At 35.5% G+C, this 14072-nt stretch overlaps 2 protein-coding genes across 2 annotated transcripts; one reads left to right on the forward strand and one right to left on the reverse strand.

Moving 5' to 3' along the window:
• The first annotated feature begins 1619 nt into the window (after positions 1-1619).
• LOC111806484 (Actin binding Calponin homology (CH) domain-containing protein) lies at positions 1620-7867 on the forward strand. The gene is made up of 14 exons (XM_023691823.2): positions 1620-1910; positions 2093-2263; positions 2453-2697; positions 2788-2959; positions 3501-3539; positions 3729-3797; positions 3900-4016; positions 4164-4375; positions 4638-4793; positions 5075-5274; positions 5403-5560; positions 6287-6383; positions 6621-6712; positions 7368-7867. Exons 1-14 carry the CDS (start codon positions 1824-1826, stop codon positions 7554-7556), a joined length of 2004 nt encoding a protein of 667 aa, XP_023547591.2. The 5' UTR covers positions 1620-1823; the 3' UTR covers positions 7557-7867.
• Positions 7868-8457: 590 nt separating this feature from the next.
• LOC111807642 (Sodium Bile acid symporter family) lies at positions 8458-13170 on the reverse strand. Its single transcript, XM_023693445.2, has 5 exons — positions 12554-13170; positions 11850-11945; positions 11448-11754; positions 10422-10669; positions 8458-8927 (listed from the first exon to the last, which is right to left on the reverse strand). The coding sequence occupies exons 1-5, from the start codon at positions 12952-12954 to the stop codon at positions 8687-8689; spliced, it is 1293 nt and encodes a 430-aa protein (XP_023549213.2). The 5' UTR covers positions 12955-13170; the 3' UTR covers positions 8458-8686.
• Between the last annotated feature and the right edge of the window lie 902 nt (positions 13171-14072).

The raw sequence follows: 14072 nt of genomic DNA on the forward strand, positions 1-14072 counted from the left end.
AATCAAGATCACGTCACCGAACTTCCGATCCGGAAGAGAGTGAGTATGGGACATGATTCAACTAACCAAGATCACGTCACCGAACTCTGGATCCGAAAGAAAGTGAGTGTCGGAGGTTAGATATCCCATCGATCTTTTTTCTTACTTATTATTATTATTTTTTCCTCTAGAAAGCTAAAAGGAGGAATGGGCAGGTGAGGTTAGTTTTAGATTACAGCGGCCTTACAACTACACATAATGTCAAAATAATTGGTAGTAAGTCCTCTTTATAACGCCTTCAAAGCCGATTTGGTAGCTTACAAATCTCCACATCTTAATATTCATAAAATATAAGAATATGTATATATAATAAATAATAAAAATATATATATTTTATACTCCGGCACGTGACAAGAATGTCAAGTAGACAGCGTGGTTATACTACAAGAAATGTGGGAAAATGTTGGAGCCATCAGATACCAAATTTGGATTTCGAATTTTGATCGGGTGTGAGGTACGAATGTGGCATATTTCAAGAATCGATGAACTCCTACCTTCGGGAGGTGGGTGATGAAGTCCAACAACACATTTTTCCGCTAGTAGATATTATCTACTTCAGTCCGTTACGTATCGTCGTTAGTTTCATGGTTTTAAAACGCATCTACTAGTATCTCACAATCCACCCTCTTTAGAGCCCAGCGTTCTACTGTCACTCATTCCTCTCTTTAATCGATGTGAGATCTCTTAATCCACGCTCCTCGAAGTTCAACGCCCCTCGCTGGCACATCGTTTGATGTCTAACTTTGACCGATTAAACTTTGAAATCGGGTAAATTATTTAAACACTATTTGATTACTTAAATAAAAAAAAATTAAAAAAGAAACGAGAAACGACGGTTGCGTGATTAAGTCAAATTTCTCTTTCGGTGAGAAAGCACACAAACTTTGCCGGTTTTCCTAAATGACGAAACTACCCTTTTTTGGAATAAAATTTGAATTTTTTGCCATCGACACGTGTCGGCGGCTTCATGTTTCCTTTCGTACCGAGTTTCTCGGACTTGAACCAATCACTTTCTAGCTATCATTTTTGCCCCGTATTGTACACTCCACGTTAGGGTTAATTTTGTAATTTCGACATATAATCAATAATAAAAAGGATTCCAAATAAAAATTTAGGCTTTCTTATTAAATGGTATTAATTTTCTTCTTCATTATTCATTCACACATTTTATTTTATTTTCTTAGAACAGTTGAACTCTTAGTAAAATTTATTAAACAAAAATAAAATTTTAAAAATTATTATCATTATTATTTAGTATTTAAAACATTATAGTAAAACTTTAATTAAAATTTGAGATTATTTTTTTAATTAGCGGAGATATTAATAGAAATTGGGCAATTTTAAAATGTAAAAATTGAATATGTTTCCATAAATTAATGAATAATTTTTATTTGTATTTTTAAAACATTATAATAGGACGTAAAAATTGGAGAGTATAGCCGTTTAGAGGGGCATTTTAGTCACAATAAAAAGAGAAAATTAAAATTAAAATTAAAATTAAAATTAAAATGATTTAAACGACAAGAGCGGCCCCAACTTGTGTACAACGCTCAGTTCTTTCTTTTAATATAAATAGAGAGAAAGAGAAATGGGGATAGTGAAGTCATTATTTGAATTCTTTCTCTCTCCTAACGATCTTTGAAATTCTGACAGCTTCGAAGCTTTGGCCTACCATCGCCATTCATCTTCTTCCCCACTTTTCCCTTCCCTGATTGCTGAAGCCGAAGCCTGAACGGAACAAGAGCAAGAACTAGAATCATCAGCATCTTCCTTGAACCGGAGCCATGTCTGGATATGTTGGCATTCTCGTCTCAGATCCATGGCTCCATAATCAGTTCACTCAAGTCGAGCTTCGGAGTCTGAAGTCTCATGTATGTACTTCCTCTCTTTCTTGTTTTGATTAGTTTGTGTGAATTCTGGTGGCTTTTGGTTTGATGTGAAAAGCAATCTGTCGCATTATTCTCGATTTGTTTCTGGTGTATGTTTTGGCTGTTTTGGTGTTGAAACCGTTGGTTCTTAGTGTTTTTGGTTTGGATCTGATTGGATTTTGTAGTATATGAGTATGAAAAGAGAGAGCGGCAGGCTTACCCTTGGAGACTTGGCTTCCAAGATGTCGAGGCTTAAAGTTGTTGGAGAGAATCTTACGGAGCAAGAGAGAGCTTCCTTCATACAAGATTTGTATCAGAATCAGGATGATGAAGTCGATTACGAATTCTTCCTTAAAGTACGTTGTGTTTATCTTCTTTATCTCTCTCTTCTGCTCTTCTTTGTTCATCTTTGATAGATACAGAGCCTCTGTCAGATGATGTTCATGTTCAATCTATCTCAATTTTTTTTCCGCCGAGAATGTCGAAAGGAAAAAAACGGAAGTTCGGATGTATTACTTGATGATTTTCTTTAACGAACATGACAGATTTATCTGAAATTGCAAGCTCATGCAAGTGCTAGAACCGGAAGTACTGGTGCGAAAAATTCATCGGCATTTCTCAAGGCTGCCACCACTACTTTGCTTCACACAATTAGCGAATCGGAGAAAGCATCTTACGTCGCACATATCAACAATTACCTTTCAGAAGATAAATTTCTTAAGAGATACCTCCCCATAGACCCTTCCACGAACAATCTATTCGAGATTGCAAAGGACGGAGTTCTTCTCTGGTAAGTCGTCATTAATATGTTTTAATCGCCTTTATTCTTAATTGATTTGGATTCGATTACAACGACGAATTCTGTTATTGGTGGTTACAGTAAACTAATCAATGTGGCGGTTCCTGGAACTATTGATGATCGTGCAATCAATACAAAGGCTGTGCTCAATCCTTGGGAAAGAAATGAAAACCATACACTTTGCCTCAACTCTGCAAAGGCCATTGGATGCACTGTAGTAAATATTGGAACACAGGATTTTATTGAAGCGAGGGTATGAATATTTCTCTTAGCTATCAAAATAGAGTCCAGAAGTTGTTTCTTATACCTTCCTTTTGAAGTATTACTTTCTTTCATCTACTAAACCTTCTTTACCATTCAACTTTGGAGTATGTTTGAACTTTTTATTTAAAAGAAAAAAGCACCATAAAGCCTAAGACAGGGCAGGCAAACGAATGTAATCAATATTTAGGAACAAATTGGAAGCAGACAACGTTCCGAGGAAAACAACTTCAATTGCATAGGTTAATTAGAGTTTGCCAATGGTTTAGATGATTGTCAGAGACAAAATAGCGCAATTCTGATTTTTATTTTTCCTTTTCTAGTTAACTTATGAAGTAAAAGCTAAAATTTTCTTTCTATTTTCTCATTTATATAATAACTCATCATGTTCTACAAGAACTAAAATGTTGAAGAATGAATTGAAGATCCCTGGAGACTACATTCCTCATGAGTTATTTTGAAATAGTATACTGAGTAATCTTTGCAACTTTACTGATCAGAATGAGTTCTGAGTCATCTGTTTTCATTTGCAGCGGCATCTTGTACTTGGACTTATATCTCAGATTATTAAGGTAAAATACTGTTATGATCTTTTGACATAATGTTTTTTTTAGTATATATACATATATATATCCTTTTAACATTATTTGGTTTTACACTGCCCTTTACAATTGATTAATTGTAATTACTTTCTACGTTAAACATGTTGCAAAAGTGTTATGTTTAGATTGATTCACTTGTCCTAATGGTTATTGTACCAGATACAATTATTGGCAGACCTCAACCTCAAAAAGACCCCTCAGTTGGTGGAGTTGGTTGGTGATAGTAAGGTAATGATGGACTTTGAATTACATATAATATGCTTTTTTACAGAATACAAACTTTTAGCAGCAAATTATTTGGAAGACATTATTGAATTCTCTAACTGCCAGGATGTGGAGGAGTTGATGAGCCTACCTCCAGAAAAGATCTTACTGAGATGGATGAATTTTCAACTTAAGAAAGGAGGATACAACAAGACAGTAACAAACTTCTCTTCTGACATAAAGGTAGAAATGGCGCTAAAATTTGTTTCTAATATTCACTGAACCTATTTTTTCCTCACCAAAGTGAAGAAGTTAGCTTGGAAATTTATTATTTTCCTTCTATGGATTTCTTTTTTCATTTTTTGAACATGTGATATATCTTTCCTGCAGGATGCAGAAGCATATGCTTGCCTTTTAAAAGTTCTTGCACCTGAGCACAGTAATCCGTCAACATTGACAGTGAAAGATCCTTTAGAACGAGCGAAGTTGGTTCTTGAACATGCAGATAAAATGGGTTGCAAAAGATATCTCACAGCTAGAGATATTGTGGAAGGTTCACCTAATTTGAACCTCGCTTTCGTGGCTCATATCTTTCAGCATAGGTGAGAAAAGAATCAACTCCTTGAGCAAGCTGCATTGGTTCTTATTTTGTGCAATCCAGTTCTATGGACTATTTTCTCTGGGTGACAACTTCTAAATATTTTTATTGTATCCTATATTTTTGTATGACACTAGAGCTATGCAAGCCCACGAAAAATTGCAAAATTGACATATAAACATGACATGAAAGCAAAACTACGCTGTTTCTTCTTGTTTCCTGCCTATTATCTTTAAGTTGTTTATGACATTCACCATACTTTGTAGGAATGGGCTGTCTACGCAGACGAAGCAAATATCTTTTCTAGAGACGATGCCAGATGACGCCCAAGTTTCTAGGGAAGAGAGAGCATTCCGTTTATGGATAAATAGCATGGGGCTTTCAACTTATATCAATAATGTCTTTGAGGATCTTAGAAATGGGTAAAAATTATTTCATCTCTTCCTGCGTTATTTTGCTTTGACCTACAATAGGATACAAGTTTATTTACTTGATTATTCTTTTAAGTTAACGTAGCAGATCAGAGTAAATCTCTAGATATCATTGATTTTTTAATAATGAAGAAATTTCGTTTTCGAAAATATTGCAACTTCTTCTATTGAAAAGTGGGGTTATCGAATGGGATCTTTCTCATGTCTATGCTTACATAGCTGATGGACAATCTTAACTGTGAAAGAAATAATATCTTTCCTTCATTTTTCAGGTGGATTCTTCTTGAGACGCTAGACAAGGTGTCCCCAGGAATTGTTAATTGGAAGATTGCTAATAAGCCTCCGATTAAAATGCCATTTAGAAAAGTAGAAAACTGCAACCAAGTTGTCAAAATAGGGAAGCAATTGAAGTTCTCTCTGGTTAATATTGCTGGAAACGATATTGTGCAAGGGAATAAAAAATTGATACTGGGTAAGCCAGTCAATATTTTCATCTGTTAAGCAGACATTACTACTAAAGATGATTTTCTGTATAGTTTGATATTTGGAATTATTCCATTGGTATATTGATCAGGTGAAGATTTCTGGCTTTCTTTTCAGCTTACTTGTGGCAACTGATGAGATACAACATCCTTCAACTTTTAAAAAACTTAAGATTCCACTCCTTTGGAAAGGAAATCACTGATGCTGATATTTTGCAATGGGCCAACAACAAAGTCAGAGGTTCTGGCAGCCAGTGTCACATGACTAGTTTTAAGGTATTGACTTCTTCATGCTCCTTCTCAAAGTGGCGTTATATTGCTATCTTTCAATGATCTCAAGTGGTCAGGTTGGTGTTAATTTGAACTAGTGTGAAGTCCTAACTATTTCTTTAAAAGTGCTATGATCATTGAGTTTTGAAAGACGAAGTATAATTGTTTATTGGTCAATCCTATTTTGGTTGGGCTTTCTGCTTTTCTTATTTTACACACGCACATATATTTATCAAAATATCGAATCCTTAAACTTTTAAACTTTTGTTTTGTTTTCTTTCTTTATTGGGCTAGAACATATTGCAACATTTGATAGAAATTTAGTATGAACATATATACTTTATTCATTTATTCGAAGTATCTCAATTGTGTAATGCGGTCGACTTATTGAGAAAAATGAGGAAAATCACTTCTCTAGTTTCGGAGAAATAAATAACTCACAAGGTCTAGAAAGAAATATATTCTATTTGATCTCGAATTTCTCATATAGCACTTCTTCCCGTTCTGAATAGGAAATCTGAATGGGAAATCGTTCCTAGGACATAGGGAAGAGAGATTTCACTCCTTACTCTTAAATTAGAACCTTAATTGTTTTAATAACTAGCATAATCCTCCATCTTCAAATAAGAAATGGTCAGAAGAAAAATAGTAATCATTCCAAATAATATTTTCATTTAATTTCGTTAATGATGAGACTTATAACTTGTTATTATCATAATATGCCATCTACAGGACAAGAGTTTGTCGAATGGAACATTTTTCCTGGAGCTTCTTAGTTCAGTGCAGCCTAGAGTTGTCAATTGGAGTCTTGTTACCAAAGGAGTCACCGGTATGCTTTTATTATGTACTTCTGCATTGTAAGCTATTCCTTCTATTTCTGAAAAATACTTCAAAATTTAGCCAAACGTCGAAATTAACAGGTGTTCGGGAACTTTTTTTCTATTTAAAGTATGTAATTTAAAAATGGAAACATTGTTTACAACATTAAGGGACCAAGAAAAGGGCATCCTCACGTGTCTACAATTTCTAATTGTTTGCTCTTTTCCTTTAATCATGAACAACATAGACGAGGAGAAAAAGATGAACGCAACCTACATCATTAGCATTGCAAGGAAGCTTGGATGTTCCATATTTTTGCTTCCTGAAGACATCACTGAGGTACTTATCTGAACTTCAGCTCAATCTTTTTTCCCCTTTTAGCTTATTAACTGTTACATTTATAAATTGCTAAAGGATGAATTGATAGGATAAAATTCAAAAGATCTAACAAAATGTAGACGGATTAATATTTGGATAAACTACTAATAATATCGAGAAATTCACCAATCCAACGTACTCGTGCACTCAAAATGGCCTCGCATCCAAGTGCATAAAAAATAGGAAATTACGAACTGAATTTATCAAGCATTATACCTATATTTTTATTTCTTGCAAGTTTTGGATGTCCTGATTTTTCATAGGGACTCGCTCCAAGGCGCTTGTAGCTAAGCACATGTGCCTTAGAGGGGACATGTAGGTAAGAGCGTAAACATGAACTTGTAATTATGCTTGAGTTCGGGGGTTATTGGAGGGAATGATGTGCGAGCAAGGGTGCTTGATGTGGTGTGTGGTGTGCACAAGGTGGGGCTTGAAGGCCAGCAGGGAATGGTTTTAGAAGTTAAATTATGTAGTTTTATGGTGTGGTCCAAAACAAACATGGGTCGTAGAATGTTTAATATTTTGGGAGATAGAATTATGAGAACTAGATTAAAATGAAATTGAAAACGGTGGGAATTAGATTAATATTTACATCTTTTGTTTCATGTACCATTAGGTGAATCAAAAGATGATCCTCACCTTAACTGCAAGTATCATGTACTGGTTTCTCTTGAAACAAAGAGGCGATGAGAAAGGTTGGACAAGTTCAGACAGCGAAAATAGCAGCCAATCAGAGGTCGTTTCGAACTCAACGACCGATGACTCAGCCTCCGAGTCATCAGCAGACGAAAATGGTAATATGTAAATCAAACATGAAACAAAATTCCAATGATGATTACATTTTTTTTTAGCTGTTTAATTTTCATTTGGAATTTGTGATTGCAAAAGAATGTGTATTGGGTAATGGGGCATTTTATAGGAAGTAGAAATCAAAGTGCTTTTTGCAAGATTTTTCTTTTCTTTTGCTTGCTGCAGAATCTGCCGCGAGCTGTGAATAGCTCAGTTCCTCCCCCCTCTCTTCTTTTCCACAAATATTTGTATTATGAATTCGATATTTTTTCTTTTTTTTGGGTTCTTTATTCATAGAGTATATCCTACTAGTGTTGCATTTTTCTTTTTTTTTTTTTTATTATCTCTACTCTTCCTTTCTTTGTTTCATTGTATATTACACGTCAATGGAATGGTGAGGATTTGAATATGATGTTTGAAAAGTAACATTAAAATATTTGGAGATAATTAGTGAGGTGTCAATACATAGTTTCGGTAAAAAATTGTTTTAACATCTTTTTATAAAAGGTAAAGAGTATTAATGTTATTTTTTAAAATTTCATAGGTATTTATCAAACATAGTAATATTTGTTAGAATATTTTTAAACTTCTTCAAAAGTTTTTGAACCATATTAATGAAACTTTTTAAAAATTGAGTGTATTTAAAATTCTATTAAAAATTCAAAGATATTTTTTAAATAAAGTACTAATATTTTCATCCAAAATAACCCGAAAAAGTATTTTTAATTTTTTTTAAGTAGGTATTATTGAAATTTTTAAAAATTTAAGTATATTTTTTCTAGAAGAAAAAATTAAAATATTTTTATTAATTTAACATTTTCAATTTAATGTTTAAAATAAACTGAAACGATGCAAAAACAACTTTTTTTTTTTTTTTTTTTCTTGATTTTATGTGAAAACTATTATGATACTAAATATTATTCTACATCATGCTGATGGTGCGCCCCATTTCATTTCCTGTATCATATGAACGTATACAAGTAAATTCATTTCCTGCTATTTTCTATGGGGTACCTGAATCTCTCTCTGTACACAGAAGTTTCCAACTGCTACTGCTAGTTGATGCAGCACTCTTTTCCCTTCCCTTCAACTGGAATTTTCGCCGTTGCATTTTGAGACTCCCAACCAGTTTATTAAGAGATGGATTCAAGAAGCACTGACAATTGAACTGGTTTTCTGCATCACAAGAGATGGTAAGTCTCTAATTTTGGAGCCACTGCCCCAGAAAGAAGCTAAACAGAGACCCATGATGGCCATGGCAACGACCGAACACGCAGGCGGAACGGCCTGTGTGCTCCCGAGGAACTGAGTAGCAAGAAGCCCTGCTAGAGTGGAGCTTTGCATCCCTGTGCATAGTGAAATTGTTCTGCTAGCTTCTTCTTCTTGCCTATGACACCAACGACATTGTATCCACAGTTTCAGATATCAGATATATAACAAAATGGCTATCATGTAATGTTCATCATATGTTTGAATTCTGACATTCAATGTAATCTAGTTTTCAATGACCTTGGTATTAAGCCAACCTCATTCATCTACAATAACTGTGCACCCTAATGTCGAACTCAAAACAGTATCAGTGCTAGTCATTTATTAAGCTTCCTACCTGAAATCAGGAGCTAGGAGTCCCAATCTCCTGCCACCTTGAGCTGGAAATCAAAGTGAATTCAATGTTAGGAATAACGATTCTCCACAATGATATGATATTGTCCACTTTGAGCATAAGCTCTCATGGCTTTGCTTTGAGCTCCCCCAAAAGGCCTCATACCAATGGAGATATATTCCTTCTTTATAAATCATTCCCTAAATTAGCCAATGTGGGACTCCCTCCCAACAATCCTCAACACTCAATCCAATCCAGTACAACAAACAAAATGACATGACAAGTTGTGAAACATAACCACTCTTAAAACATAAATCAAACCAGTATCACTATAGGAATGAGAAACTTTGTTAGACAAAGGAGATAGAAGTTTTTATGTAAGAATCTTAAGCCACCAACAGATACTTACAACTTGACTTTTATGTAATTTTGTTGCTTGGGAGCTATTATAAAAAGTAGCTTCCTACTTGAGTTTTCAGGTTTAGGAGGAGGGTGTTGGATGGCCTGTAAAGGTTATAGGTGCTGTACACTGGAAACTAATAATAAAAGCCTCGTAGCTAATATGAGAATAAACAATTATCAAAGGTTCAATCAAACACATCACCAAATTTTGTTCCAAATCCCATAGCTACTTTTTAAAGGTCTCTCAGACAGCCCTTCTACTTTTGATTTTTAAGTTCGAAAATGAATTTTATAGACTACTCCCAACAAGCCATACACTGCAGATTTGGTTGATGCTATCTATTCATGAACTATTGCCAACATTGTTATCTATGATCCACTTGAGCAGAAAGGTAAGCAATATTATGACAGCAGATAGTTTTCATGTGAATGAAGAGTTGAAAAGCCTTGACTAATTATAGTCACATGCCTTAACAGTTTTCTAAAAAGATTGAAGGCGATTGATCAAAGCAAAAGATCAGATGGTTCCTAGCATTAGCTACCCTGCTGGACTTTTGTAAGCATTTAATCGATAAAGAGATATTCATATTTTCATGCATAATAAAATGCGAGCAGAACAATTGAAGCATTAAAAATAACTAAATTTAGCATAACCATCAACTTAAATTTTTGGATTGATTTGATGATTCAATATGGTATTAGAGTAAGAGGTCTTGAATTTGAACCATCAAATTAAGCTTTTGGGTGATAAGTAATTTAAGAAGAATCAATTATTTTGTGTTAAGTTCTACCTCAAAACGGTCGTTCTGAAGGAACGGAATCCCCGAAGTTCATAAAAATAAATAGGATTTTTATGTCAAGAGATATAACTTTTACCTTACGATTGGAATTTTGGACGCCCAGTATCCCAAAGTGAATGCCATAGTATGGAAGGCCAAAACTGGAAAAACCAACCGGGCTCCATCTATTGACAAAATTTGGCTCCTGTTTATAGCAAGAGGGCTACCGATGCACAATGAAGTACAGATCATTGCAACAAACGGCATCACAGGCTGAAGAAGGGCCACGATAGGCTTTGCATAAGAATTAAGGACGAGTCCAAGAGAAATTGGAACAAGAACAACCTGCAACCATGATTAATAACCAAACATTAATGATTATATCAGACAATCTCCACAGAGACACATGAAAATCTCCACAAAAGAAACTTCTGTTTAATTAACTCGTTTGCTAAGAAGAGTTATAAAGATTAGAAAAGCTCTCTCATACAAACAGATGCCTAAATAATAAGAAACCCAATATATCAGACTTCTCTGCACTAAATGTTTTTTTTCAGGAAAAAGTCTAATACTACTCTAGTACATGCTCCCGAAGGAGTATACTTTTCAGTAGAAGGGGAGAGTTTTGTGGTAGGCATGTTGTTTCGCAATCTTGTGGGGTATAGGTGGCTCTAGGGAAATAGCAGGATTTTTAGGAGTGGAGAGATTTTTGAGGGAGGTGTTGAAGGTGGTGTTATTTAATGTGTCTTTATGAGCTTGTGTGAGATCGCACATAGGTTAGAGAGGGGAACGAAGCACTCTTTATAAGGGTGTGGAAACTTCTCCTAGACGCGTTTTAAAACTGTGAGGCTAACGGCAATACAACGGACCAAAGCAGACAATATTTGCTAGCAGTGGGCTTGGGATGTTACAACTTGGTTGTATTCTTTTAGATTGGAGTTGTTTCCTATAGTTGAGGACTCCTTTTGTTGGTTTGTTTTTTTTTTTTTTTTTTTTTTTTTGTATGTCCAAGCTTGGTTTCTTACAAAAAAAAAATGGTAGGAATATGTACTACAATTGTACTGGACATTTCTGTTTGAAATCTGTGAATCTTATCTACTATTCAATTCATTGAAACCATTACCTGCAATATTGACTTTGCCATGGCAACTGCATCAACTGGAACAACCGAACCGATCAGAATGCCAGTCAAAAGAGGTGTCAGAAGCACGGAAGAGATGGTGGTGAAGCTGGTAAGGAGAACACTCAAGGCAATATCTCCTTTACTCAAGAAACTGGCATAACTTGACAACTGAGCCCCTCCAACACAGGCTGTGAGAAGAAATCCTGCATAGAACATTGGAGATATGCCAAATGCTCTAGCTATCAAAACACCAAGGGCTGGTTTCAACACATACTGAGCAATAAACCCAACAGAAAGTGGTAGAGGCCTGCAAATCATAAACAAAATGAAGAAAAATAAATCTCAAGAACACACTCAAGTTTTCAAATGCAGTTGACAGGATTGGTGTTTCAGAAGTATAACCTCTTAATTGCTAAAGCAAAATCATTAATAGAAAGCTTAATCCCAATAGATAGCATTATCCCACCAAGAGCTGGGGCATAGAAATCCTTAGAAACCCTGCAAAAAGCCAAATCAAAAACATAATAAAATACTTTTTGACAAATTCAAATTTGATTTCATATACTGTATAAGCTACATGCACGACCTCAAACAGCAACATATCATTGTTACAGATAGTTTTGTTAAAAGATTCAATAATCTAAACATGATAGCAACATAGAAAAGAGAAGGAATAACAAAGAAGCTATGAGCCATCATATAGCTCCTTGTGGACTCTGCAAATTGAAAGTTCCAAAACTAAATTCATAAAAAAATATACATATAATGACATTCACAATTTAAAACAAATTTTTTATTAAAAAAACAACCAGAAAGTTGACTGGTTGAGGATAAACGAAACCGTTATTAAAATTATTTGACTGCAGATTATAAAGAAACCTGAAGAACAGTAACAACAATATTAAATGTCAAAGATAATGAAGTTTCAAGATGAATGAAAATAAATTAATAAGAATCAGTTCCCAGAGAACAAGGATTTAATGCTGCATGTGAGAGAGAAAGAACTCAAAGAAAATTAGTTTAAAAAACAAAAAATGCAGTGGCTGAAATTGAAAATTGGTAACTACACTACACTACAATAACTAAATCGATAAGGTCCAAATTACCAAGTGAAAGTAGAAGGCCGAGTCAAAGCCGCAATCGCAGTAGCAGCCACCACAAAAGGAAGCAAAGCCGACAAAAGCTGAGACGAATCGCCATCGGTAGCTTCCGCCTCCGCATTGGAGTTCAGTCCAAAGGACAAGAGCGAGAAATTCCCCTGCCGAATCCGCGAGCCGATTCTCCCGACGAACGACGACGTCGAACAAGCAAACGTGGACACAGCTCCATTACGCACCGTGCTCCAATTCTTCGACGTCGAACAGTGAGAAGACCACAGTCTTGTCAAATTACACGAAAATGAAAGGCAGAGACAATCGGATGAATACAATTTTGGTTTTCTCCGAGGCTTGATCGGCAATTGAGAAGGAAAAGGAACCGGAGAAGAGCAGAGCGCTATGGCGGACATGGAGAAGGAGAAGGGAGTGTAAACAGTGAAGTCGCCGGAGTATAGTCGCCGGAAAGTGAATGGTTCGCCGCTGGAGAGACTGTTTGTTCTGTGTATGAGACGATAAAGAGGGGGAAGAAAAAGGTAACAGTTGAAGACAGAGCGCGAGAAATATCCGTCCAAGTGTTGGGAGGAAAGTGCTGATGCTCTGATGATTTCAGTTTTTTGTTTTCCTTTCAAAATTTGCCAATTAGTCCCTGCCTTTATTTGCAACTCAGTCCCTCTATTTCATTGTATTTTCAATCTTCCAAAAACTGATCAAACGACGTATTTGAATCTCTGATCTACTAGTTGAACGTTAGTCCACTTGACTTGCACGTGATCAACAATACAGTTGGGGTTAAAGTATCTACAAGATGATTGTCGCACGTGATTCACGATATAGTAGGAAGCAAATTGCCTACAAGAGATGCTTGCTACTCATGCTTAGATGCTCGAGATAGGAGTTCTAATATGCATCGTGAACTTGTCTCCTCTCAAGTTTATAACTTCTATTTATATGAAGTTACCTAAAGTTTCTCGGGGTATCCTAGACCATAACCAGCCTCTTCTTTGTTCTTAGAATGCGAGATCACCTAGGTTGCCCGGGTTGGCCCAGGGTTCGTTCGGCTCGTAAACAAAGTGATACAAACTTGAGCCCTGGATAGGATTAGCTGATAAGGCTCGTTTGTCTTCCTCAACCGAGTCGAAGCCAAATTTCACTCAAAGCCTCCTCCGTCTTCCATTCTAAGGATTTGATTGAAAATATGTGCCAAAGTGCAATTTATAAAACTATAGGGACTAGATTGTAAATTAACGAGGTAATAAGGATTTAATTGAAAATATGTTTGTTTTTCATTAACGAATTTTCAACCCATTAGATATTTTTATTTAGTCATAGAAAGAGCGAGAGAGGCGTATTCAAGTGTAAGTATGACGTGGAAATTGCAAGATGGTTCATCAAGAAAATGGACGGCTGTGATGAATTGAATTCTAAATTGTGGCTCAGATGAGATGACAGCCAATCGGTATCTGCCACGCTTTTCAAGAATTCTAGAACCTAGTTTTTGGCTTTTCCGGTGTGAACAAAATACTACATA

This window comes from Cucurbita pepo, chromosome 12 (genome assembly GCF_057944985.1).
Source record: "Cucurbita pepo subsp. pepo isolate OVF chromosome 12, ASM5794498v1, whole genome shotgun sequence".
Classification (NCBI taxonomy): Eukaryota; Viridiplantae; Streptophyta; class Magnoliopsida; order Cucurbitales; family Cucurbitaceae; genus Cucurbita; species Cucurbita pepo.